The 27703-nt window shown below is 45.5% G+C and overlaps 1 protein-coding gene across 1 annotated transcript; it reads right to left on the bottom strand.

Annotated features, from left to right (window-relative positions):
- Positions 1–603: 603 nt before the first annotated feature.
- Positions 604–11875, bottom strand: PROX2 (prospero homeobox 2). The gene is made up of 3 exons (XM_024737868.1): positions 11126–11875; positions 5080–5274; positions 604–3558 (listed from the first exon to the last, which is right to left on the bottom strand). Exons 1-3 carry the CDS (start codon positions 11873–11875, stop codon positions 3373–3375), a joined length of 1131 nt encoding a protein of 376 aa, XP_024593636.1. The 3' UTR covers positions 604–3372.
- Between the last annotated feature and the right edge of the window lie 15828 nt (positions 11876–27703).

The raw sequence follows: 27703 nt of genomic DNA, 5'->3' as shown, positions 1-27703 counted from the left end.
ATTTGCCATATTGTCACAAGCATCAGCCTGACAGAACTATAACTTTAGCTCTCCCCCTCATCACTTTATCTCATTATCTTTTCTGATTTTTCTCAGTCCTGAGAAAATGATCTTACATTGTGTGAAATACAAATACACATGTATTATGTGAAATAACAAATTACCTAATAGAGTTTGTGTAAAAAATCAATGGATTTTTAAAATTTCTGTTTTGTTTTGAATGCATGCATCATCAAACTATGTTTGATCTGCTTTACAGAGCAAAGGTTCAAAACTATAAAAGAAAAAAGATAGAATCAAAGATTATGAACATTTACACTTTGCTGTACACCAGAAACTAACACATCAACTTCACTTAAAAAAAAAAAAAAAAAAAGGGCTTCCCTGGTAGCGCAGTGGTTGAGAGTCCGCCTGCCGATGCAGGGGACGCGGGTTCGTGCCCCGGTCCGGGAAGATCCCACATGCCGCGGAGCAGCTGGGCCTGTGAGCCATGGCCGCTGAGCCTGCACGTCCGGAGCCTGTGCTCCACAACGGGAGGGGCCACAACAGTGAGAGGCCCGCATACCGCAAAAAAAAAAAATAAAATAAAGATTATGAACATTTAGAATATATACTTCATCCAGGAAACTGGTTACCAAAATTTCAGCAAATTTTATAAAGATTTTAAAAGAAATATTTTCTTAAAGGCACATGTAAAATTATGTTATGGAAGCCTTATTTTAAATTATTTTTTCTGAGGATTCTATATTACGTCATTGAAAACAAAGACAATTTTTAAAAGTGGACCTGTGTACCTCCCTGGGTCTGGGGTGCAGAACTTTATTAAAGAGTGCTGTGCTATCGCTGCCAGGTATGCCCTTCCTCTGATGGAAAGAAAATGGCTCGGGTACCGCCTTATATACCTAGGAGATGCCTTTCGCCTCTTCACCATATGAATCTGGTCTGGAGCTGTGTATACTATATACAACCATGTTTGAAATAAAGGGTCCTAATTAACATTTTTCTGCATGGAATGCCAGTTAACTGCCTGCTTTCAATTGATCATTGGACATTAAGTCCTCAGTAGTGCCATCATCTTAAACCACAGTCCAGCCCCTGCTGTCCAACAAAGAAGGATTGGACAATTATGCAGTATTTGACCAGACACTGAGCATGTCTAATTTGGGTATATCCACAAAACACCTTGATGGAAAGAATAAGCAGACCTTTGGCAATATTATGACTGCTAAAAGAACACAATAACCATCTCAGCTTATGCTCGAATGTGTTCCCACCATACTTGGTAGAGACAGAAAAATATAGTAAACTAGAATTCTTCTGTTGGCAGAGCATATATATTTATGCATTCTTGTGTGTTTAGCTCAGTGGTTAGAGAACACTTCCTGGAAAGACTGCAGGACCCAAATGTTTTCAATTTGGGCTTGTACATTTCATCTAATTGGTCCCTGGGACAAGGTTCACTGCCCTGGAGGTGGCTTGGCTCAGTGTTTAAAACTAATGAATTTCGGTTTGGGACAGAAAGTGGCTGTTCATATTGGACAATCATGTGAACTTGGAATTGTTCCCCATGAATGTCTTAAATAACTATGTAATGTCACTCTGGACAGCAGGTTCTTCTGTCCCCAAACACAGATGCCTCATTGCCCTTGCTCAGGATACTCAGCGCTTGCTTAAAACTGAGGTTTGGCGGAGCCCTTCATTTTTGTAAAGAGAACACTGTGGGAGAAAATAGGGCAAAGATCATCTGAGTGCAGTTGGATGTGATGAAGGACACTTACAAATAGCCTTAAAGCAACCCAAAAAGACTGGCTTGGGCTGAGTATGTTTGTTTTGTTTTTCCTCTTAGCTATTTGGAGTAAGAGAAAATTCAAAAGAAAGTCATCTTTCCTACCTTTTTATGTTGATACATCTAGCAGTAATTTAGGGATTTCATCTTATCTGATCCAGCTGACCTGAAAAGTCAAGGAAGTGGAGTAATTAAATGTGGAAACTTGTTTTGCACAGAGGGAAGAGAAGTAAACTAAGGAAGTCACAGACACCCCTTAATCAGAGCACAGAGCTCAAGCTCTGTGACGCCTATCCTGGCCTGCGCACCTTTGGCATCCTTTCAAAGACTTGACTCTGACTAGCTGGGAAGCTAGATACAGTTACTCAGCTTTGCAGATGTCTTCCCTGTATGCTCAGAGCAAGGCACAATTTGTGTTGGAGCAGTAGGTGAAAGGAATGTTGATTTCATGAATTCCTTTATCTGTGAAAGAGTGACCATGGGCTGTAATGTCCTTATGGAGCAAGAGAATTTCCATTGCTGTGTGATGCTGTATCTGTCCCACTTAAGCTGTCCACAGTCTGTGCAAAGCCTCGCATCTGGGCTTCATTCCTCCTTCCTCTTTTAAGCAGGGTAGGCCAGATGAGCCCCTAAGGCCCTTCTAGCTTTCGTGGTCTGAAGTTCAGTTTCTTCTGCACATGGGAAGTTGGGGCATTAATTGTATTGGTCACCTAGAGACTGTTTGGGTTATTCAGCTGATAAACTCTTCCAGCAGATAAATGTGAATGTACAGCAACCCTCAGGTCCCGCAGAAAGTCTGTGTCAGCTTTGCTGGAACGATCGGTGGACATCCGGTGATGAAGCACTCCTAAGTGCCAGGCAGGGGTTGTCACAAGATGGTGCCGCATCAGTGCTGGATGCTCGCCGGGGATGGTGGCCTGTGTGAGAGCATGGGCAGCAGCATGAGCTGGTCCACGTGCAGCCTGGCATCAGAAGGCCGTGGGTTCCTCCACACTCCCGACTGCCCCTACCAACCCAAAGGCCCTAGCCTCATAGCCTTCGGCGACTTATCTTACAGTTCTAAGACTTCTGTTTGGTTGTTTTAAAAATGTTTCAGGGTAAAAAGCTTCAAGGTAATGTATTTGAAAGTGTCTTGCAAATAAGTGGAGTTTGATAAATAGGTAACTCGAAACAGCAATTTATAAAAACCCCCAATGAGATAGCCTCATCTGAAAGATGAAGGAGAAAAAAAAATAAATTTGTGTAGTGAGGAACATTTCACAGAGCACTTTCGGACATGTCTTTTTATCCATACAACCTCATGTTACAGATGCTGAGACACCTGCAAGTTCCCAGGGTCATGATACCTGGAAACAGTGGCATGGAGATACTTCTGGTTCCAAACTGTTGTGTTCCTTTTACAATATTTTATAGTTAATGTTAAACCTCTGGTAATTCTGGAAAAGGAAATAAATGATCAAAAATGGTAATGGTACCTATTTGAGGGGTTTCTCCTTATGCTCTTTTTATATGACTACAGCTGTACTGACTGCCATTTAAGATAAACCCAGGAAACCCAGGCCAGTCGCCCCTCACTTTGTGGGACCTTAATTCCGAAACAGCTCCTGGGGATAGCCGGAAGATTTGAATATCTCTGGGATGTCACTGTCCAGTTTCGAAATAATTTTGTAAATGGGTTTCTTCCAGGAAGGATCTGAGTCTTTGCCTGCGGAGACAGCCCTGAAGAACTCCTGTAATGTCAAGCTGGCGATTTCCAAGAAGCAGTCTGGGACCTGCACTCCCAAAGAGACCCACAAGGAAGAAAAGACGTGAGGCTGTGAAGCACTGGCACCATACAGACCTCACTGCCTGATGCTGCCTGTTCCTAGGGTTGTGGGCTGATCAGAGCTTCCCTGCTCTACTGGCCCCTGACTTCTGTGGAATCTCTTCCTCCCTCATCAAATACATACCTTAAAATGATGGTACTGATGAGACAGCCCTGGGAGAAAGCGTATTAGGGACACTCCCTTTGTAGGAGTAGCTGATTCCACTAATGAGTGGCGTTTTTAGTAAGCGGGAAACTGACTCTGATTGAAGTTAAATCTGTGGTTCAGAAGAGGTTTTTCGTATTCTTTTCCTTAGTGCCTCATGTGGAAAAAACTGCCCCCAAGCTTACGACTGTCGTACCTCATTCTGCCATCTTTTGGGACAGGGTTCGAAGGACTTGGAATCATTCCTGCTCCCAAAGCCCACCAGGAGGCTTGCGGGGGTGTGGGGGGCCTCAAGAAGATGTTCCAGGACCTCACCCAGACTGGCACCATTAATGATGGGACATCCTACAGGGCCTCCAGATCCAGCCTGGCCTGGGGCTTGCCACCACTGCGTGCCAGATGACACCCGCACGTGGAAAGACGTGGCAGCGCTGCCTCCCATCCACATGCCTTGACCCCCACGAGCCTCACAAAGGAGGCATGGTCCATTTTCCCCACAGGTAGGCTTAGGTTTCCAAACATATTCTGATGGAGCATCTAACCAGTGGATGCCAGCAGTTCTTCTCTTTTTTTGGAGGTGTCAATACACTGCTTTGTGATCACAGTCAAGTGAGAAATGCGAGAAGAGGGAAGTGTAGTCAGTGACCAGACACACCCAGCGCCTGCAGAACAAGATGTCAGCCTAACTGAGCTGTCAGCCACACACAAGGAAGATTACGAGTTCTCACCAGCGACACTTAGGCCACCTGCTCACCCTTTACTGATGCTTTACCTCTATGGTGCCACCATCGTGCCTTCACAGAGATCCCCAAAGGACTGAGAAGCTTGAGTATTGTTTATTATTTCCAGAAAGGATTTGAGGTGACTTGCCATGGGAGACCCACAGATAAAACTCTTCAAGCGAGAATGAAGATAAGAATCAAATGATTGAAAGAACAGAGACTGTTGTAAAGAAACCCTAGGCCAAGACTAGGCGCTGCAGCTGAGCCCTGCATTTAGGCCTGGGCCTCCTGGCGCTAAGGTGAGAAGGTCGACAGGCTGTGTAACTCGGTCATTACAGAGTATTGTCTAAAATGGCATAACAGCTGACCTCTGGCCAAGTTTATGAATAAAGACTGGCTGTACATTCAGTTTGCAGCATCCATCAGTTGCCTAAGAGAAGATGTGCAGGCTGTAATCTTTGTGGATGGTACAGAGATTGGCCCCAGGCTGCCCTGCTCTCAGTGATGTAAGGACAGACACGGAAGGGGATCTTTTCTGAAACTCCAATCACAAAGGGAAGGCGCTCATCAGTCCTCCTGGGACCCAAGCACATGATCTTACCTCAAAGTCGTTTCCCTTGTTATAGTGCGTATTGAGAGCTCGAAAAAGCTCCGAGTTGCGGAGAACCACCAGCATTTGGGGATTTGTGACACCATCTGAAATTGCTTGCCGGGCAAATTTCTCCATCTGGATATAATAAAACTCGCGGAAGTTGCTGAACCACTTGATCATCTGGGAGGTAATGCAGCGGTTGAACTGTACAAACAACAGGGTCCATGAACTCAGACGTTCGCCGTGAGGTGCTCGGTCCGAACGGTCAGCTTCCAGTTCAACACAGGGGTTAACAAGACTGGCTTCAAGCAACACTAAAAAGGGCTTTCTTTAAAAAAGAAGCCACAGCTGTTTTCTAAGCCTATACAGTTATACACAGAAAAATCTGAATTAGGCCATAATGCCCATTAGAAAATGTATTTTATAGCCTAGATTTATAAAGGTTTTTCACTCTTGAAGTGTGCCTTTGGGAGGGTCCAGGGTCAAGACTAGTGTGGTCCCAGCTTCTGCTGCACCCAGGTAGACGGCACGGCAGCCCCAGAGCCCTCTGCCAGGTAAAGAGCCAAGGAAAGGGGTAAAGGTGTAGATCAGAGAGCCATTTACTGGCAACTCAGAGTTGCGGAATGAATCAGAATGAGAGCTTGGTGCAGGGATCAACCGAGCAATTGGATATGAGGGAAAGAGCTCAAAAACAGCAAAGGGATGATATAGATACAAAGTATTAACAGCCTCTAACCCAATACCCAGGTTAAAGGAGACCCTCAGAAACTTTATGGAAACAGGCAAGGCCTGGTTCCAACCATCAGACCTTGATTTTTCTTATTGTCACATTGATCTGTATGCACCTTCAGTCGATTTTGAAACACAGCAGTTTGAATGTAAAGTTGACAGGGACAGTGTCCAACTCTTGATACACTCTTTCTTTTTTTCATAGCGTCCCCAGCAAAGACAGAACACTAGGCCAAAGACGCCATTTCCTAGTGGTTCTTTCTAACCCTGCCTCTCTCCCCGTATGTTTCTGGGTATAACTACAGTTCAAAAGCTTAAATTCAGACACCCAACTTTCCTACCCTCAAAGTTACCCCTGATGATTCAGGCAGTTTCTCAGCCCAGACCAAAAATGCCACCAGTTCCATCCACAACATGAAGGGGAGCTAAAGTGCACGTATGATGACCTAGGACTTGCCCCACATGGGAAAAACCCGCTGCCACTTGGGAGTTTTGCAGAGGCTGAAACTCAGTTGAAGGAGTTTACCTGAACATCAGGAAAATAAGCCTTCAGGAGGTTGGAACTGGGATAGCGTGTGAAGAAAAACATTAGTTTGGCCTTCTTCAAGTGACCAGGGTTGAGGCCCTCCTGGATTTATCCCAGGGTCAAGGAAAACTAATACCAGTTTATCAAATAATTTTGTCAAATTATCCAAACAGTAAATTGCCCTGTTCCTTATGGTTTCTATTTTATTTTTTTCTGGTTGAATGATGTATTTGCTCTGTTTTTCTGCCTCTAGCAAGTATGATCAGATAAGCTTTTTCTTTCCAGATGCTGAATACCATATATGTACAGTAAAGTCGCAGAATTTACAAAGCATTTTGATGTGTAAAAGTTCTATGGCACATGTGATATCAAATACAGTTTGTTGTACTGTGTGTGTGGAAGAGACGGCAACTCTCTCCCAGATAAACCATTTCAAAACCTCAGGTAGAGATTGACTTCTCTCTGCCTCAGTTTCCTCATCTGTAAAATGAGAGGAGTCGACTAGATGGTCCCCATTCTGGCTCTCATCATTGCCTTTGCAGTGTTGACACCAACGAGCATCTAACCAGACTGAGTACCAGATCACAGTTAACTTTGGCTCAAGAAGCTTGACTTGCTGGGCTGCAACTGCTCTCCATTTGCCTGGCAGAATTTTCCCTCATCCTTCCCATCTCAAATCAGATGTTCCCTCTGCTGTGAAACCTTTTCTTGCCAAATTAGGCCTTCCTTACCCTGGGCTACCAACACTCTCTGTATAAACCTTTTTTTGTAACAATGACATTATTGGAGTTTTATTGCATGTTTGTCTCCCCATTTAGACTGTTAGCTCCTTGAGAGCAGAGACCTTATCCTTTCATCTTTGTATTCCACGTGCCTAGCCCGGTGCTAGGAACATAGTACGTGCTCAATAAATGTTTGTTGGATGAAGGAATGAGGGAGTGATTAAATGGTCAACTTTAATCCATACACAAATACGGCAATTCTATTCCAACTCATTCCTCACTCTGGGAACAGAGTCCTTCCCCTTTAATAAGAGTAGGGGGCTGTGGTGTGAAAACTAGCACCAGGGTGAGAGGGAAATAAAAGATTCTTACACAAGAACACTTAGCATTCCCAGGAACAATCCTAGGGCTGAGTGACAAGCATACAGAGTTACCCTGGAGCTCAGACCTGAGCTGTAGCCTTAGGACAATAAAGACTTCTCAGTAGGATATGTCAGTTTACCCGAAGGAAACCAAGCAACTGATTATAATTATAGCTGGCCAGGCACCCAGGCTGCTGTCCAGGAGGCCCCCGCTCCCTGCCTCATTGGCCCTACTTCTTATCCTTCATAAATGCTGTGGACAGAATCCTGGATTGAGTCCAAAGACCCAGTTTCAGATACAGATTTTGCCACCAAGACCCTGTGTGACCTTGGGCAAGCCACTTACGTTCTCTGGGCCTCATTTCTAAACTGTGGAGTATAGTGGTTGAAGCTTGTGCTTGGCAGTCAGATGCTGGGTTTGAATCCTGTCTCTGCACGTGTCTGTCTTTGACTTTGGGCAAGTTATTTTGCTTCTCTGTCCCTGCCTCCCTGATACTGATCTAGAGTGGATGATTGAGGAGGGTAAGATAACACAGGCCCACAATCCGTTATCTGAAACGCTGGGCCAAATGGAGGCCAGACTTCAGAATCCCTGTTATTTTATAAAGCCTGTTATTTTATAAAGGTAATACGGTGCATGTACGATGTGTTAGTTAACACCCACAGCAGGGTCTGTGGCAGGAGTCTAATCCATTTAATATTCCCACAGCAAAATCAATGACTAATTATGTTAAGTGAGATAGTCTATAAATAGCCTCCTATCAGTGCAGGTCAGGTTTTGCAACCAGGTGAGTTCCCATCAACCTTAGGGGAAAGAAATCATAGAGATTTTCAGAGCGTTTTGTGTCTCAGAATTGTGGCTAAGGGGGTGAGCAGGGAAACTGCGAGTCGCAGTGCCCGCCGCAGAGAAGGTGTGCAGTAAATCATCATTGTCTCATCATCATACCTGCTCTACCTGTTTCACAGGGGTATCATGTGAACGTGAAGGTCCTTGAGAGCAAGAACCTTATCCATTCAACTTTGTATTCCACGTGCCACGTGAAGAACTTGCTCTTAGGTGGCTTTCATGGCCCAGAGGAATAAATCTCTAATGCTGGAATGAGGGAATAATCGGGGTCAGGATGCTGCCTGGCGCCTCCCAATCATTCCAAATGTAGCCAAGTACCTGACCCGGGCAGCCAGGCTCCGTGGGTGCCCCCCGAAACCTCCTGAAGCTCTTGGAGCCCAATCCTCATGTCATAAGGCAGGGCCAGGCATGCCCCTGTGTGTGTATTTCTCAGGGCCAGGTGCCTTAGAAATAGCAGCACACCCCTCACAGGAGAAGGACAGCAGAGCATCTTTGGGGACTGAGCCCTTGAGGTTCTTCCACCACCTGACTTTGACAGAGAGTCTTAACCAGTAGCCTCTTATCAAAGGCCCGACAGATAGCTTTCCTCACAGAGGGCTATCACCTGACGAGAAATGCTGCCTATGTTGATATCTCTATGCCTACTGGTGGCTGGTGAGGTGCTCTCAGCGTTGGTTTTGTAGCTGCTCTCTGCCTGCCGGGAAAGCAGTCAGCGGTGCCAGAGCTTCGGGAGTGTTTCTAACACCTGTGACCAGCAGGGGGTGCTCATAGCATTTAGGACACAAGGGCGGGCCTGGCGTGGTAGTGAGCTGGCCCCATCCCATCCTGCGTCCTCACCACTGCTTGCCAGGTAGAGGGCACGACTGTTCACATCTGCTTGTGTGACTCCACAGGCACAAGGAGATTCGACTTAAGGCTGTCCCTGAGAAGCAGCAGCGTGAGCTTGGCTCCCTAAAAAAGCAACATCTAAAATATGTTCTCAGGAACTTGAGTCCTGCAGTTGCCTGTTGGAAAAGGGCCCTTTGGTCATATGAGTTTGGGGCTGCATACATTCTCCTCTTAGAGCTTTTCATTGGACTTAAGCATGGCTCTGAGAAGTCCCGCAGTAATGGAACTAACCCAGTGTTTATTTACCCAAGCTACTTTTTCTCCTACTTCAACAGCTGTTAACATTCTGAGGGAGAGTTACTCTGAAGAAAAAACTGTTTAAGAGTGGGGTCTGCCTAAGGGTTGCAAAGATGATGCAATAAGATTCAGACCCTTGGGATTTCTCTGGTGGTGCAGTGGTTGAGAATCCGCCTGCCAATGCAGGGGACACGGCTTCGAGCCCTGGTCCGGGAAGATCCCACATGCCGCGGAGCAACTAAGCCTGTGAGCCACAACTACTGAGCCTGAGTGCCACAACTACTGAAGCCCACGCACCTAGAGCCCGTGCTCCGCAACAAGAGAAGCCACCGTGATGAGAAGCTCGTGCACCGCAACGAAGAGTAGCCCTCACTCAACGCAAATAGAGAAAGCCCGCACGCAGCAACAAAGACCCAACGCAGCCAAAAATACATAGATAAATAAAAATTTTAAAAAAAAAGATTCGGACCCTCTCAGACCAGCCTGGGCCCCGCAGCCTTCCCCATGGGGGCCTCCTCTTCCTCCACATGTGTGCAGCCCTAGGCTCTCTCCTCAGCTGCAGCTTAGAAGCTAGTCCTTAAACTGAAATCTTCTTACCCCTTTCAGCTTACCCCTCAGGTCTAGTCCCTGCAGAAAACTTCCCCTTTCCCATCTGCTCCAGAAGTTTCTGGTCCCTCGTCTCTTCCCCGTGAATTATCTGGTCAGAGCAGGCTTTTTGCCTGTAGAGCCAAGAGGCTCCAGGAGCCACGCCTCAGGTGAGGCCATTCCTTTGACCCGCTGTGCCAAGGTCTATGGGCAGCTGACAACTAAATGATGGGGTTTTTCCTTCCACAGGGTATTTTGGGAGCCAATTTGGGTTTAAAAACAGACAAAACCCTTTCAGACCCAAAGGACTCAGTCAGTACTGGTAGAATCTGATGTGTCACAGAGGAAGGTGACGGACCCCTCCAAGCATCCTTAAATCCCAGGCTGTGGTCACCACTTTCTCAGGAGCCTAACAAATACGAGCCAGAGGGGAGGGAGGCCCAGAAGCAACGTTAAGAAGACCACCGGGAAAGAAGAGCTGTTCCCTGCGCTGGGTACTTATTTGTCCCCCCCTCCCCTCATCGTCCAGACTTCCTGTCTCTCTGGGCTGTGACAACGAGAACTTCGATTACTAGTAAAAGGATATGTAAAGGGCTGAAGAGAAAGGAAGTGCGTCCGTGACGGCCTGCAGGCCACCTTGCTCCATTTTCACTGAGGGAACGAGGGGCAGTCTTTCCAAACAGGTGGACTTGAAGAGCCAGGGGCACTGTTGCTGGCTCAAAGCCAGTGGTCGCACTTTGGCAGCTCGCCAAGGTCGCAGGGCCGCCTCTGAGGAGGGGTGGCTCTGGGGAGATGAGTCCTGCGGAAGACTGCCCCTCCAGTGGCCACTGGGCCTATGGCCCAGTAGCTGGCTGAGAATCTGATCTTCCTGCATGTGGGCAGGCACAGTCAAGGGACAGTTTGCTGGGGGACCCTGACAGGGTTTGAAGATCATTCTCGGAGAGACAGGGTACCTGGGAGAATCTAGAGGCTTGGCCAGAGATAAGTTTCCCAGTGGAGCCCCTGTCTGTGGCTGGGCCCTCCTGGGCAAGGCAGCCAGAGGAAGGGGATCTTTACAGGCACCTCCCTCAGGAGGCGAGGGCTCGCTTCTACCATCTGGCACCAGCCCCGGGAAGCTTCTGCCCCGGTGAGTCAGGTGGCCCGATGGATCCAATAGCACCTTCTGTAATACTGAGTCCACAGCCTGGGATATGGCCCCCGTCAATTCTTTCTTCAGAATCTCCAGCAAAGCTCGCGCTCCAGAAGGAAGGAGCCTGGGTTCCTCAGGCTGGTGTTTGACCTCAGACACTCTGTGTTTCTCCACCCTGGAGAGGTCCCCGCTGGAACCCTGGCGGTGGTCACTGTGCACAGCCCAGGACGTAGACCCAGAGCCATCCCTCTGCTTTACACTCAGAGGGTCCTTCCCAGTCTCTGAGCCTCCTGGGCCCTGAGCTGGGGCCTTGGGCTCGGCAGCCTGCAGGATGTGCTCCTGCAGGTGTTTCAGCTGTTGCTTCAGCAGGTGAAGCTGTTCTCTCACACGAGGGCCCCCCTTCCTGCTTCCCCGGTCCCCGGCAGGGCCTGGCTTCAGGGGGCCTTGCTGCACGGGAAGATTCTGCTTCCTCTTCCGCTCCCGGGCCTTCTCTGGGCAGCACAGGCTGTCCCTGGCTGGGGCATTGCCTGGCACCGGAGGGTTAGGGGAGAGGCACATGCCTCGGACGATGGTCTCTACTCTGGCTCTCTTTGCCTGGATGTGCTCATCCCAAAACCAGTCAGGGTCAGCGAGGCTGGAGCTGGGGACCTGGCTCCAGGGAAATGGGGAGTCTCTGCCCTGTTCTCTGGGGGACGGGCTTCTTCCATCTTTGGTACAAGGTTCTGCCAGGTATGAGCAGGCCCGGGATGGTTGAGAAAGCAAGCTGAAGTTTGGATTCATCCCTTGGCTCCACAGAGGCTGTTAGTCAGGGTTCCGTGAGAGAATTCCTCCCCCTCAGGTCCTCAGCTGGAGGTGCACCTACAGTGAGCTGGGGGCTTCTCTTCACTAAGAGGAAGGATTCAGACTCTACGATGCCGGGGCGTACCCACCTCCCGGTCAGACTCTGAAATTAGAGACAGGAGAAAACAGTACGTGTGACTTTGAGCGGTGCTTTTCAAACTCGTACGTGCAAACAAATCACCTTGGAATCTTGTTAAAATGCAGATTCTGGGTCTGCAGGTCTGGAGTGGGGCAGAGATTCTGCATCCCTAACCAGCTCCCAGGTGATGCCGTTGGTCCAGACCACACTTGGAGGAGATTCTGAAGAGCAATTCTCCAAGAAGGTTCTTCTCCTGCCAGGGCATAACAATAAAATAATCTGTAATGATAATGATAATGGCAGCTAACTGCATAACTGGCATTGGGCCGAGAACTTTACATCCATTACCTAATTTATTTCTCATAACAGCTCCGTGGGAATGTTGTCAGTCCTATTGTACAGATGAGGAAACAGGCTCAGAGGAGTTAAGAAGTTACCTCCCTAGGGTCATACAGCTAGTAAGTGTCAGGCTGGAGTCAGAACAGTATTTGTCTTGATTCAGAGTGACTATCTGCAACAGAGTCACCCTGGGCGCTTGTTAAAACAAGCAGATTCAGCAGGCCTGCCAGTCCTAATCCATCAGAATCTCTTGGTGCTTGAAACAAGCAAACTAAATTTTGAGAAGCCGCTGTTTGACCGCTATGCTATCTTGCTCCTGGAAGTGTCAGGTTATGCATCTATCTTTCAACGTTTCACAGCTACTTTTTAAGCATCTACTATGCATCAGGCCTTCTGGGCACTTGGAGAGTCGGTGGTGAACAAGACAGCAGAGTCTTGCTCTCACAGAGCTGGGCGTGTAACGGGGAGAGAGAATAAATAAGTACATTTTCAGGTCGTGCTAACTGCTATGAAGAAAAAGCACAATAAGGGACTGGAAATTGGGACGAAGGTATGGGGAGGAGGAGAGAGCTATGTTAGAAAAGACTGAGTAAAGCTGTTTTATTCCCATGAGTATCAAAGTACACTGCCCTTGAACCAGGAGGCTTCCGGTAGCAGGTATAAGGCACTTTGAGTTTACGAAACATTCGTTCATGTAACGTCATTGCATCTCACACCAACCCTGAGAGTCAGTGTAATTCCCCCATTTTATAGGTGAGGAAACTGAGGCTCAGTGAGGCTGAGTGGCTCTCAGTTACAAGATTCCAAGTCTTCTGATGCAGCCACACTTCAGCTCCCTCCCTGAAGATGAAAAGACCTGCATAAGAGACCGACTTCTCCGCCTGTTAAAAAGTTTCACCCTTTCCTAGAAAAGGTAAGTGAATTTCTTTTTTCTCTACAAATTTTCACTGTCGATTGCTGCTCTAGTCCGAATGATGGCGGGAGAGAGCTTGCTTTCTTCTTCCCACTTTCATCCTGAAGCTTACTTGGAATTCTCTGCTCCAGGAAATCTCTCAGCTCTTCTGCATCCAGTGGGTTCTAGTCAGTAGACTTGACCACAGCCTCCGCCTGGAGCCGGCAGGTGACTGGCAGCCGCACAACACAAGCTTTCTATGAGCAACGTCATACCAAGTGCCAGGGCGGAGGGTGGGAGGTGGTGGCATCTGCCGTGCCGTCATGGGGGAAGTGCCACTGAAAGAAGGCTAGGTTCTCAGGTCAGAGTAATGAGAAGATTCTGGCTTTGAGTAAGTAATACATTTGTAAATTACTAAAAAAAAAAATGTGACTCACCAAATTAATATAAATTAAAGAAGTTGTTATCACCAAGTTTTACCAACAGTTTGGATGGCTTACCACCTCTTAGAGAGAGAAACATTTAACTTCCTGTGACCATTTGGCAATGAATATATATTATTTGTATCATATGAAAAAATTATTTTAAAATCATAGCATCTAATAAGCATAACTGGGTCATTGAGCATGCCTTAGCTGCTTTCTAACTAATAATTGTCACTACACGAGAAGAATTGATATTTTAACCAAGAGGAACTATACAACAATAGTATAAACCATGTATATTTTCAGTTAAGTCGCTTCCAAAAAGAAGAGGGGTTTGGTTATAGTTATTCTAACTACTTAGTGGATATTTCCTAAACTCAACATTTTCAAACCCAAACTCTAGAGCTGCCCCTCCGCCTTACCTCTCTGCTACCTATCTTATTGTTCAAGCCAGAAGCTGGAGAGTCTCTTTGATCCCTGCCCACCTCCTTATCCTCAACATTGATTTGGTCACCATGGCTGGTAAATTTTTGGGCAAAAATGTCTCTGAACTACATTCTGCTGTGCTTTTCCCATTATGTTTTCCCGATTCCACGTCTCATAACTTTTCACCTGCATAATTCCAGTACCTCATGACTGGTCCCCATCCTCTAGCCTCTCCTTACTCTGGTCCTTCTTCTACATTCATTCATTTATTCATTCAACAAACATGGATTGAGTGCTGACAACAGACAAAATCCTCTGCCCATGTGAAGCTAACATCCATGCAAAGGGAGGCAGATGTAATAACATGCTAAGTAATGGAAGGCCATTATACAGGGCCTTGTTGGTCATTTGTAAAAACGTTGGGCTTTACTCTGAGACAAACGAAGACCCACTGGAAGGTTATGAGCAATGTGACCTGACTTAATTTTAAAAGGCTCATTCTTTACTGGGTGGGGAATAAACTAGGGGGTGGGGAGCAAGGGTTGGAACAGGGAGACTACTTAGGAGGCTCTTGTGATAATCTAGATGATAATAATCCAGATGTGATGGCCTTGGACCAGGGTGGCAGTAATGGAAGTGGGAACTTGTGTCAGATCTTGGATATATGTTGAAGTTGGAGCCAATGGGATTTACTAGCAGATGAGATGTGAGGCTCAAGAGAAAAAGAAGTATTACTGATGGTGACTCTGAAGTGTCTGGCCTGGAAGGATGGAGTTGCATGAACTGAGCTGGGGAGGGCTGCAGAAGGAGCGGGCTTGGGGAGGAATACCAGGAACCCAGTTTTGGACACGATAAATTTGAGGTAATTATTAGGCATCTAAATGAGGGTGTTGAGAAAGCAGTCGGATAACTAAGCCTCAGGTTCAGTGGGGAGATCTGGGCTAGAAATAAATATAAAATTGAGAGTTGCTGGTGTGTAGATGGGTGAACTCATCAAGGAGTCAATGTAGATAGAGAGGGGGCTGAGGTCTGAGTCCTAGGACTTAACAGCATGAAGAGGCTGGGGCAAGAGGGGACCCAAACAGGAAACACAAGGACCAATCAGTCCTAGGAAGAAATCTAGTCTAGTCTAGGAGTGTGTGAGGTCCTGGGAGCCAAGCGAAGAAAGTGTTTCTAGGAGTGGGGAGAGGTCAAGTCACATAAGGATTGTGAATTGACCGTTCAAGTTAGTAATTCCAGATGTTAATCAGAGTCACTTGGGATCTTGATCAGAGCAGTTTTGGTGGAGTGGAGGGGGGGGAATCCTGGTTGGATTGAATTTTAGGGAGAGGACAGGAAGAGGAATTGGTGACATTAACCATGACAACTTTTTCAAGGTGTTTTATAAAGAAGAGAGAAATGGGACAGTAGCTGGAAGGAGAAGTGGGTCAAGAGAGGGTTTCTCAAAGGAACCCTCCCACACTTTTGGTGGGAATGCAAACCAGTGCAGCCAATGTGGAGAACAGAATGGAGGTTCCTAAAAAACTAAAAATAGAGCTACCGTATGATCCAGGAATCCCACTCCTGCGCATATGTCAGGAGAAAACTCTAATTCAAAAAGACACGTGTTGGGAATTCCCTGGCAGTCCAGTGGTTAGGCCTCCGTGTTTCCACTGCAGGGGGCATGGGTTCGATCCCTGGTCAGGGAACTAAGATCCCGCATGCCACGTGGAAAAGAATAAAAAAATAGATACGTGCACCCCAGTGTTCATAGCAGTGCTATTTACAATAGCCAAGACATGGAAGCAACCCGAATGTCCATCAACAGATGAATGGATAAAGAAGATGTGGTATATAGAGACAGTGGACTACTAATCACCCATTAAAAAAATGAAATCATGCCATTTTCAGCAGCATGGATGGACCTAGAGATTATCATCCTAAGTGACGTAAGTCAGACAAAGACGAATATCATACGATGTCACTTATATGCGGAATCTAAAGAGAGTGATACAAATGAACTTATTTACAAAACAGAAGTAGACTCACAGACATAGAAAACAAATTTATGATTACCAAAGGGGAGATGGGGGGGAGGGATAAATTAGGAGTTTGGAATTAACATATACACACTACTATATATGAAACAGATAAACAACAGATAAACAAAGGACCTACTGTATAGCACAGGGAACTATATTCAATATCTTATAATGGAAAAGAACCTGAAAAAGAGTATATATGTATAACTGTACACCCGAAACTAATACAACATTGTAAATCAACTATACTTCAATAAAAAATAAATTTTAAAAAAAGAGAGGGCTTCCCTGGTGGCGCAGTGGTTGAGAGTCCGCCTGCCGATGCAGGGGACACGGGTTCGTGCCCCAGTCCGGGAAGATCCCACATGCCGCAGAGCGCCTGGGCCCGTGAGCCATGGCCGCGGAGCCTGCGCGTCCGGAGCCTGTGCCCCGCAACGGGAGAGGCCACAACAGTGAGAGGCCTGTGTACCGCAAAAAAAAAAAGAGAGAGAGGATTTCTCAAGACAGGAGGAATAACAGGATACTTGCAGGCTGATAGCAATGATGTTGTAGAAAGATAGTATTTGTTAATATAGGCAAGAGGGGGAGAATTTCTGGAGCCTTGTCCTTGGGTAGGAAGGAGGGGGTGTGATGTGGTGCACATGAGGAGGGCTGATTTTAGAGAGGAGAACCCTCAGTTTATCGGTGGTGGCAGTAGAAAGGCAGGTACGTGGGCAGGTGCTGGCATGTGGGTAGATGCGGTGATGGGAGCTGGGGGAAGTCCCTTTTGATTGTTTCAGTTTTCTCAGCAACATTGTCATTGGCATGAATTTTCTGAACTGTAGGTCTGCTTATTGCCCATCCATGGAATCAAAGCCTTTGCTAACTTCCTATCAACCATAAGGTTCAGATATTTCAGCTCCTCATAACATGGTCTTATTCTAACTCCTCTGGAGCCACTACCCTTAACAGTTACCTGCACCGAGTGGTTAAGAATCTGGCTGCCAATGCAGGGGACGCGGGTTTGATCTGTGGTCCAGGAAGAGCCTACATGCTGCGGAGCAACTAAGCCCGTGTGCCACAACTACTGAGCCTGCGCTCTAGAGCCCGCGAGCCACAACTATGGAGCCCGCATGCCACAACTACTGAAGCCCAGGCGCCTAGAGCCCGTGCTTCTCAACAAGAGAAGCCACCACAACGAGAAGCCCACGTGCCGCAACGAAGAGTAGCCCCCGCTCGCCACAACTAGAGAAAGCCCGCACGCAGCAACGAAGACCCAACACAGCCATAAATAAATAAATAAATAAACAATGATAATTTGTAAAAAAGAAAACAAAAAACAGTTACCTGCATTGCACTGTCCTGGGCTGTGTTTCCTGAGCTCACCAAACCCCTTCATGCCTCTGGGTCTTCGCACCTACTGTTCCCTCCACCTGGAAGGCCCTTCTCCTGCTTTTCCACCTGAGAAACCTCTACTCCTCTTTCAAAATCCAACTGAAATATCAGCTCCTTTCTGAAGCTATCAGTGCATCTCCCCTTCAGACTCTGAGCTCCCGCCTTGTGTCCCCAAGTAGTGCCTGACCATGAATTGTCACCAGATTTGTGGTGACTCGGTTAAATAAATTATTCTTTCAGCGCTTTAGACTGACTTTTGTCTCCTCATTAGAGGTACATTATTTCAGATCTCTCTAGCACCTAGCACAGAGCCTTGTGCATGAAACAAAATCAACACAGACAGACCGAGAGACAGACAGACAGATAGATAGAAGAGCATAGAACCACCAACTGCCAAATCTCCCTTGTGGGTTATTGAAGGTATTGTTGCCAGTGTTACGTGTAGTCTTTGTGCCCCGGAAGGCACAACTGCTAGAGTAAAAGACAGGACTCTGTGTGTTCAATGAAGCAAAACTCAGCAAGAATGCCTTGAGGTCAGAAACTGGAAGTCCAGCCAGACTCTGCTGTGGTTGGGTGCCCAGAGACGTTTACGCCCGTCTCTGTAGGACAATCATGGAAACTCTGCATCTGGGCAGCTGAGAAACAGGAAACCTCTGTGCTGGGGCCAGCCTGCTGCCCAGAGCCCTTGATCTGGGTGTGGCCTGAAGCAACAATGCTTTCTGTCTGAAAATTAACTAGCAGCACTCTCACAGTCACTGATCGAAGTAGCCATTGTCACGACCCTTTAAAAATAGGGTTACTGCCTTTCTTAGATTATGAAAGTAATACAGAATCATTTTACCCCAAATATAGCAACGTATTAATAGGAGAAGAAAGACACTTATAATGCTTCCTCCTAGAAAAAAAATCACAGCTAACATTTTGGTGTTCATCATTTTTTCCAGTGTTTTTCTCTGTGTACAGATAAATTTCCATAATTACTTTCATTAAAAAACCAACAATGGAATCATAAATGCATAGTTCTATAGCTTCCAATTTTTTTGCCTCTTTCGTGTCAATGAATATTAATCTACAGCAGCACTGTGAAAGCCAGTTAGTCCACTGTATGGATGCACCAGAACTTATTTGATAAATTCCCTTTCTAGGGACAGTTAGTTCATTCTTATGTTTTCACCATTATAGCCGTAGCATGGACCTTGGAATCTGACTGCCTAGATTTTTTTTAAATTAATTAATTAATTTTTGGCTGCATTGGGTCTTCGTTGCTGCCCGTGAGCTTTTCTCTAGTTTGTCGAGCAGGGGCTACTCTTCGTTGCGGTGTGCGGGCTTCTCATTGCAGTGGCTTCTCTTGTCGTGGAGCACGGGCTCTAGGCACGTGGGCTCAGTAGTTGTGGCTTGCGGGCTCTAGAGCACAGGCTCAGTAGTTGTGGCGCACGGGCTTAGTTGCTCCGTGGCATGTGGGATCTTCCTGAACTAGGGCTTGAACCCAGGTCCCCTGCATTGGCAGGTGTATTCTTAACCACTGTGCCACGAGGAAAGCCCCTGACTGCCTAGATATGGATCCCTAGAGCCACTTACTAGCTTTGTGACCTCTCTGTACTGAGCCTTCCCGTCAAAACAATGGGAATAACCATAGTACCTACTGTTATCATAGGGGTGTTGTGAGGATCCAATGAGTTAACATATGTCACATTTTTAGAGCAGCTCCTGGCACATAGTAAATTGCTGATGTGTTAGCTATTGTTATTATGAGTAGTATTGGGTCGAACACTCCTATCTATATCCTTGGCAACTTATCCTATTATTTTCTTATGTTACATTTCTAGAAGTGGAAATTCTGGGTCAAAAACTAGGCATATGTTAAACTTTCATACTTGTCACACAGCTGCCCTCCAGTTTACATCCAACTGATGGGGAGTAAAGATGAGGGTCTGAAGGAGAATTTTCAATTTTGACTGTATATTTCTGCATTAATTGAATTTTCATAAGAAAGTACTCATGCATTACTTGTATATACACTTTTAAATAGCCAGTTTGCTCTCTTACCATCATATCTTTAAAAGAACACATATCCTCTCATCCTCAGCAACACTGAGCATGTCAGTCTTTTGTCAGAGTCAGTCTTTTAAATCTTTGCCAATATGATGGGTGAAAATGTTATCTCATCATTTGTATTTCTTGCTCATTTTTCATATATTTTGGGAGAAATAGTTATGTTGTGTATATTACAAAACTTAAACATGTTTATATCATTTGAGTCAATGACTCTACATCTACGAAGTAAAATCAAGATGCTATTAAAAAATAAAATACATTTTTAAAAATTAAAAAAAGAAAATGAGGGCTTCTCTGGTGGTGCAGTGGTTAAGAATCCGCCTGCCAATGCAGGGGACACGGTTTCGAGCCCTGGTCCGGGAAGATCCCATATGCCACGGAGCAACTAAGCCCATGCGCCACAACTGCTGAGCCTGTGCTCTAGAGCCCGCGAGACACAGCTACTGAAGCCCGTGCGCCTGGAACCCATGTTTCGCAACGGGAGAAGCCACCGCAACGAGAAGCCTGTGCACCGCAGCGAAGAGTAGACCCCGCTAGCTGCAACTAGAAAAAGTCCACGCACAGCAACGAAGACCCAATGCAGCCAAAAATAAATTTTTAAATTTTTAAAAATTAAAATTAAAAAAATTAAAAAATGATCTGATACCCACAGATTTATATAAAGAATGATTATCTTAATATTATTTATAAGACTAGAGAGTGGTTAAACAAATTATAAAGTATGATATCATCTATGTGATGCTATACTATGCAGCTATTTAAAAAAATCATGTTTGAGAAGAGTTTGTCAAACATTATTTTATAGTAAGTAGAGGGGAGAGAAAAATCACATATTAAAAATACAAAGAAGAAAAGGATGAGAAAGAAATACATTAAAATGTTAGCAATAGTTCTTCATGGGTGATAGAACCATAGGTAATTTTTTTCTCTATTTCTTCTTTTTACTTTTCTGTATTTTCCATAGTGGGTATGTTCTCACTCTCGTAATTAAAAAAAAAAAAAAAAGGCATCCCTTGCCTTGGATAATTTAATAAAACTTGCATTTATAGGGTAGCCTACACACGTTTGGGGTCAGAATATATATGGGAAATCTCTGTACTTTCTGCTTAATTTTGCCATGAACCTAAAACTGTTCTAAAAAATAAAGTCTATTAAAACAAACAAACAAAACTGGCATTTTTCTCTTATTGACTCTTTCCCAGACATACATTTCTGGGCACCAGACAGGAAGAACCTCACTGGAGAAGAAAATTCAGCTACAAACACAAGCACAGAACACTGGGCTTATAAGTTAACTCCAAAGGTATGTAGGATTTTATAGCTAGAAAGTGTAAAATGAGGGCGAGGTTGAATTTCAAGTAAATAATAGACATAAGAAAGAACCTGTGTGTCATCTCTTTTCAGCTGAAGTATTTGAAACCATGGGTACGAGCTGAAAGGACAGCTCAACTGCACAGATCACCTCCTGACATGAGAGCCTTTCTCCCTGCGAGTCTGTGCCCTTCCATGGGATCTCCCTTGAGATCTCCCAAAAGCTCTGCCCAAGAGGGCAAAGGGGAAGAGCTGCCCACAGGGCCAGCTGGGGTGAGACTAGCAGCTCACAGGCTGTGTTTCCCCTTCTGCGGTGTGTCCACATTTAGGGAACAGCAAACACTTCTGACAAACTCCAGCAGGGCCACTAAGAACCAATCAAAACAAGGTGGGCTTATGAGGAGTCCTTAGATAAGAGGCACCATGTGAAGCCCAAGAGATGCTGGGTCATTCTCATCCCTATGACTGACGCTCAGACCAGATTTATATGAGGTTTATTGTTACTTCCTTGATAATGTTCCTGCAAGGGTTTTGTTGGGAAATTTTAGTGTTTATCTTTGCAGGATTTTGTTCATTCATTTTCTAGACTCAGTTGGATTCCGATTGGACCAGCCTAGTAGATCACCACTCCAATATGGTTGGAGAAATACGGAGGAACATGCCTTATCCTGAAACAGCCTCTTCTATACAGATGTCATGGGATCTAAGGGCCCACCACGGGTGATTCATAATAACGATCACTTAATCACACATTTATATACGAATACATTTTTGCCTGACCCATAGTATTCCTGAACAGCCTCCCATCCTTGTACTTAGCAGGCTCAGCAAACTTTAGCTGCCACCTAAGACTTGTTCAAGGTGGCACATCTCAAGGACATACAGCATTTCCATGCTTTACTAAGGTGTTTTCATATACGACCTCACCTCTGCTTCATTTTCTGAGGGTCCCCTGCATCATCCATCCCCGCATGGCTGTGGGTGGGAGCAGGGGCACCCATTCATCTCTGGTCCAGCCCTGAGTAGCTCTCCCCGCTGCACTGGCTGATGATGGAAATGGTGAGGGGAGGTCAGACTGACGGCCCAACGTGCACAGCCCTGAGCATCGACAGACATAGATACAACCAAGTCGGAAGCCCTGGTGGTCTGCGTGACTAGTGCCCATGAATTATAGAATCATCTACTGGTGTTGGATCTGGGTCAGACTCACCAGCTCTTAGGTGATCTCATACAAGTTAACTTTGCCTCTTCCCTCCCTCAGTTTCTTTGTCTGTAAAATGGGGTTGATAACAATGCCATTTACTAGGGGTTCGGTGAGGATCACAGGTGTTAACACATGTCCAGTGCTTGCACTCTCCAGCACTGATAATAGGTGCTCCTTAAATTGCAGCTTCCTTTCCCCGTAGGGCAGATTTGGAAGGCCCCATAGCCATGGAACTTTAGCACTGGAATGGGCTTAGGGATCACCTGGTACAGTGGGTGGTTTCCAGACTTTTAGATTTCAATCATTAATAAAATGAAAAAAAAAAAAAAGGATCAGCTTGAGAGTTGCTGACACTTTATTTGCGGTTAAGGGCACAAAAATAAGTATAAAAGACTGCAACCTACTATCATTTTTATTTCATAAAAAAAGGATCTTAACCACCCTGTTTTAAAAAAAAAACAGGAAGGGCATAACATCCAAATAAATTTAGCTTTGTAAAAAAACCTCTTTACATTGTCTTTTCTGAAAATCAGGAAAACATCACAGACCAGTGTTAAGGAACCTCTGATTGTCAAACCATGCCTTCGCTTTATGGATGAGGCAGCTGAAGCCCAGAGAGGTAGAAGTGACATGTCCAAGGTCACACAGTGGCTGCCATGTCTCACTGTTATCTAGGACAACACGCCTGGACATAAAGAGTTCCTTTCATGTGGCTGAGACAGGTGCTCCAAGCTGAGAGTTAGTAGGTCTGGGCTCTACTCCCCGCCATTTGCCCTCAAGCCACACTTTATGCCTTATCTGTTTTTCTAAAATGGGGATGATAATCACCCCCTCACTAAGACTGTCTGAGAACCTAATGAAAGATGAGCTTCAAAACTGCTCGGAGATGCATACCAGGGTATTAGAGAGTGAGGTATTAGGAGTGGAAAGTCTCACTGTCTGTGATCTACTTGAAAGTATTTCTGCCAACAAAAATAGATGAAGCAAATATGGCAACATATGAACAATGGTTAAATCTAGGTGATGGGTTTATAGATGGGTGTTGTGACTCTAGTCTCTCCACTTTTCTGCATACTTGAAATTTTTTTAAATGAACATTCCATCATCATAAAAAGTGCTCTGGAAAGGTAAATGGAAGGGATGGTGTTACTCACAGAGAAGACGCCCTCAGGGTGGTCCGGTCCTGTGCTCTTCAGCCAGGTGGGGCTCGCCACCCCAGGAACTGGAGCAGCAACACAGCCACAGTCTTGAAGTGATTTTGGTTTCCCTGCTTCCTCCCCAGGCAGGCCTGGTGCCTGTGGCTGGGTAAGGGAAGCCTCCCACCTCTTCTCAGTGCAAGGCACCATCTGACAGACCCAGCCCTGCTGCAGCCACTGGCACTGGGGACAGTGAGGGCTGCCTAGCGCAGCCAACCAGTGTGGGGGGGGTTATGAATATGCAGATAGAGGCCAGAGCTGGTTGGCTGCCCCCCTGCCATCTCCCACTCCCACCCCATCTCAGATGTCCAGAAAAGCCAGCTCAGAGAGGACCTTCTTGAAATGCCATCTCTTCTGTCCTTGCCTAAGGATCCACGGAGCCCCTTGATATTTTGAGAATGAGTTACCCAGCTTCGCCCATTACACTGGCCTCCAGCAGGGAGCTCCTGACCTCGGCTTCCAGATTCTCCAGAGAGTCAGCTCCAAAGTGAACATCTTTCTCCTTACCCCTCACGCATCCTGAGGATATGGAAACCAGGCCAGCACCAAAAATACGGCCTCTCGGCTCTGCAGGAAGGCTCTGCAGCTTCTCCCTCCAGCAGAGGTCTGAACACTTTTGGGGAGGCTGTTTGCTGGGCCAAAAGCCCCCTTCTTTGGCAGAACTCACTGGCCAAATCATTTCCCCCCAACATCACTAGAATTTTAGCAACTTCTCCTCCTTCATTTTGGGAAGTGGAGTGAATGTTGTGAAATACAGCAATGAAAATCGATGCACTAAAGCTCAATTCAACATGGATAAAGCCTCAAAATGTAATGTTGAGTGAAAGATGTAAATCACAGAATGACACAGGTACTGTGATTCCATTTATATTACGTTTAAAAATAGGCCAAGGGGCGTCCCTGGTGGCGCAGTGGTTGAGAGTCCGCCTGCCGGTGCAGGGGACGCGGGTTCGTGCCCCGATCCTCCGGTCGGGGAGGCTCCCACATGCCGCAGAGCAGCTGGGCGCGTGAGCCATGGCCGCTGGGCCTGCGCGGGCAGAGCCTGTGCTCCGCAGCGGGAGGGGCCCCCACAGTGAGAGGCCTGCGTACCGCAAAAAAAAAAAAAAAAAGGCCAAAATGTCTAGATTTTCACTGAGTACTCATCTATCCGTTATTTTTAATTACAACTGAATGAAGAGATAGATGGAATCTAGGTATCATGAGTGATTCAAAGTGCATATAGGGTATAGTCTCTATTTTATGGACCCCAGGCTCTAGCTCCATCTATCATCTGGTCAATAATATTAGAAAAAATATAAGTAAGGATGTGAGTGTATAGTTCAGACCACACTTATGAATACTGGGGAATTTCAGTTAAAGAAAAAGAATGCTGTGTGTATTATTTAAGCTGAGCTGCCCTCTCTGTGGTGTTTTTATAAATTAACTGAGCCATTTATTCTTCCTAGAAACACATTTCTTTTTCTTATATAATTTGAAACTAAATACATCTTTTCCTCAATTTAAAGAATAAACAAAAACATGTGTACAGTTTAGGACACATGCATATTGAAGCTGCAATGAAAGCCTGGGGATGGTTAATATATAATTCAGTATAGCAGTGGTTAACTGGGACGACCAGCAAGGAGGGTCACATAGGGCTTTGTCATTTCTTAAGCTACATGGCGAGTGTGGGTATTCTTTTTGTTACTTTTCTTTAAATCATACACATATATTTATACACCCTTTTGAATATATATTTTGCCATAAAATTTTTCTTTTGGACCCTGCCATAAACACAAGTTTATGAACTTGTATTCATCAACTCCTGTCCCAATAGGTGATGCTGTGTCCTGAAAGGCTTTAAATACCGAAGAAGGTGTGAGCTTATTGAGTTGGACCCTGGGCTCCACGGAAGCTCATATGTGACTCTCAAGGAAATCAGTTTTAACCTTTATCCTATGAGAGCAATTTTGCACGCAACTGTGTGTGTGTGTGCACTCCTACGTGTGTGGTGTCTGACTATAACATCTAATTAACTTGGGCAATCACTGAAACTCCAGAAGAAATGCTTTGCCACATTATCCAGGCCTGAGCTTCTAAACTCTCAATCAGAATCTCAAAAATTAATTATTTAAAACTGAAAAAATTAAGTAGTTATCTAAGAAATATTAACAGCAACCCCTGCAAAGGATTGCCACAAGTCCTGATTATACTGTTTCTGGACTCTTTAGCTGCATCCAGCAGTGCTGTCAGCATGGCAGTATTTAATCATTCCAGTTGTATTTATTGAGTACCTACAGAGTACCAGCCATTGTGTCCTGTGCAGGGGATTTAGGAAAATAGAGTCATCTCTTTCCTTCTGCTGTTGTGCCCAATAGAGGAGACAGACAGGTAAAAATGACATTACAATCAAGGTAGAGATACAGACACAATGCTTTGGAAAAACAGAAAAGATATCTGTTAACTCTGCTAGAGGGGATTAGGAAGGGATTCAAAAGACTTCTAGAGGATGATTAGGAGTCCCTAGGTAAATAGGAGTTGGGAGCAGCCCGGGCAAAGATGTGAGGGAGTGAAATAGCACTCAAGTTCAGCACCTGGGAGAATGCGGGTGGGGAAGGTTAGGGAGAGGATCGCAATATAGCCAGAGGCCAGGTTATCAGGTGCCTGGTCAAGTTGAAGAGTTTGAACTTTACCCTACTGACAGAGAAGCAACCAAAGGACTTTAAGCAGGGGAGTGACAGGATTAGATTTGTATTTCAAAGACATCTTTGACACAAGTGTGGAGGATGAGTTAGAGAAAGTGAGAGTGGAGGCCCAGGTCCTTTCAGGAAGCTTTTAAAATTTTTTATAAATTTATTTATTTTTGGCTGCGTGTGGGCTTTCTCTAGTTGCGGTGAGTGAGGGCTACTCTTCATTCCCGTGCTCAGGCTTCTCACTGCGGTGGCTTCTCTTGTTGCGGAGCATGGGCTCCAGGCGCCCTGGCTTCTAGTAGTTGCAGTGTGTGGGCTTAGTAGTTGTGGCTCGCGGGCTCTAGAGCGCAGGCTCAGTAGATGTGGTGCATGGGCTTAGTTGCTCCATGGCATGTGGGATCTTCCTGGACCGGGGCTTGAACCTATGTTCCCTGTATTGGCAGGGGGATTCTTAACCACTGCACCACCAGGGAAGTCCCCAGGAAGTTTTTTTTTTTTTTTTCCCCAGGAAGTTTTTTAAACAATCCAGGTGAAGGATGCTGAGGACTTGATCAGAGGCAGCTGCAGGACAAGGACGTTTTCTCTATTTAAAGTTAGGGCTTCTGCTCATCCCTCCAGAATTGCAGTGGAAGTGCTTTCAGGGTTTGGGTGAGTGAAGGCATCATAAAGCTCCTAAGGATCAGGCAAGAAGACTCAGCTAAAGAAACCAACATGAGTAGGCACCAAGTGGCTCATTCATTCATTCATTCTTAATTCAAACTGAAGCTTATAGAACACCTTTTCTATTAGGAAGGCAAACTATAAAAGTGGATACTCAGGGGCCTGGGGCTTTAAGGGGAGGATAAACTAAAGAGTAGAGGGAGTGCTACCTGCTTTCACTTTGAAGCATGGTCTGCCCAAAGCTGGGAGGCCCAAATTCAACCCACAAATATTTATTGCACCCCTAAACTGTGACAATCTCTGTTCTAAGTGCTGGGGATACATTATACTTCAAAAACAAGCAAACAAACTCATAGAGAAAGAAATCTTATTTGTGGTTACCAGAGGTGAGGGAGGTGGGGGAATTGGATGAAGGTATAAACTTCCAGTTATAAGATAAATAAGTACTAGGGAGGTAACGCACAACATGATAGATTAACACTGCTGTATGTTATATATGAAAGTTTTAAGAGCATAAGTCGTGAGTTCTCATCACAAGAAAAAAATTTAATTTCTCTAATTTTGTACCTATATGAGACAACGGATGTTCATTAAACTTTTTGTTATAATCACTTCATGATACACATAAATCATTATGCTGTATATCTTAAACTTACACAGTGCTACTTGTCAATTATATCGCAACAAAACTGTAATTTTAAAAAATTGCTGGGGATACATCAGTGAACCAGACAAGGTCCCTAATCTTATGGATTTTATATTCTGGGGGTAGAGTGACAAATGAATGGCCTTCAAAATGTACAGGATGTATGGGGAACAATTAGCTCAGCTGGAGACAGTTTGAGTTGGCACTATGGCAGATCAGAAGATGTGGATGCAGAAGTAAGCCTACTTGGTGAAGATCTTCAGCTCGGTTAAAGGGCAATAGGAGCCCTTTAGAGGTTCCTTGGGGTTCTGTTTCTTTGTTCCGGTGTTAGGGAGCGAGGCAAGTGATTATTGCTTTTTTCAATATTTGAGGAACCTGAGGCTTAGGAAGGCAATGTCACCTGCCCAAGGCCACACAAGTGTAAGATAAGGCAGGCAAGTCTGCCAAGGTCCGAGTCCAAAGCCCATGCCG

Source organism: Neophocaena asiaeorientalis, unplaced genomic scaffold (assembly GCF_003031525.2).
Source record: "Neophocaena asiaeorientalis asiaeorientalis breed wild unplaced genomic scaffold, Neophocaena_asiaeorientalis_V1.1 scaffold49, whole genome shotgun sequence".
Lineage (NCBI taxonomy): Eukaryota > Metazoa > Chordata > Mammalia > Artiodactyla > Phocoenidae > Neophocaena > Neophocaena asiaeorientalis.
Note: the sequence above shows the minus strand (reverse complement) of the source record. Positions and strands in the feature narration are given on the sequence as shown.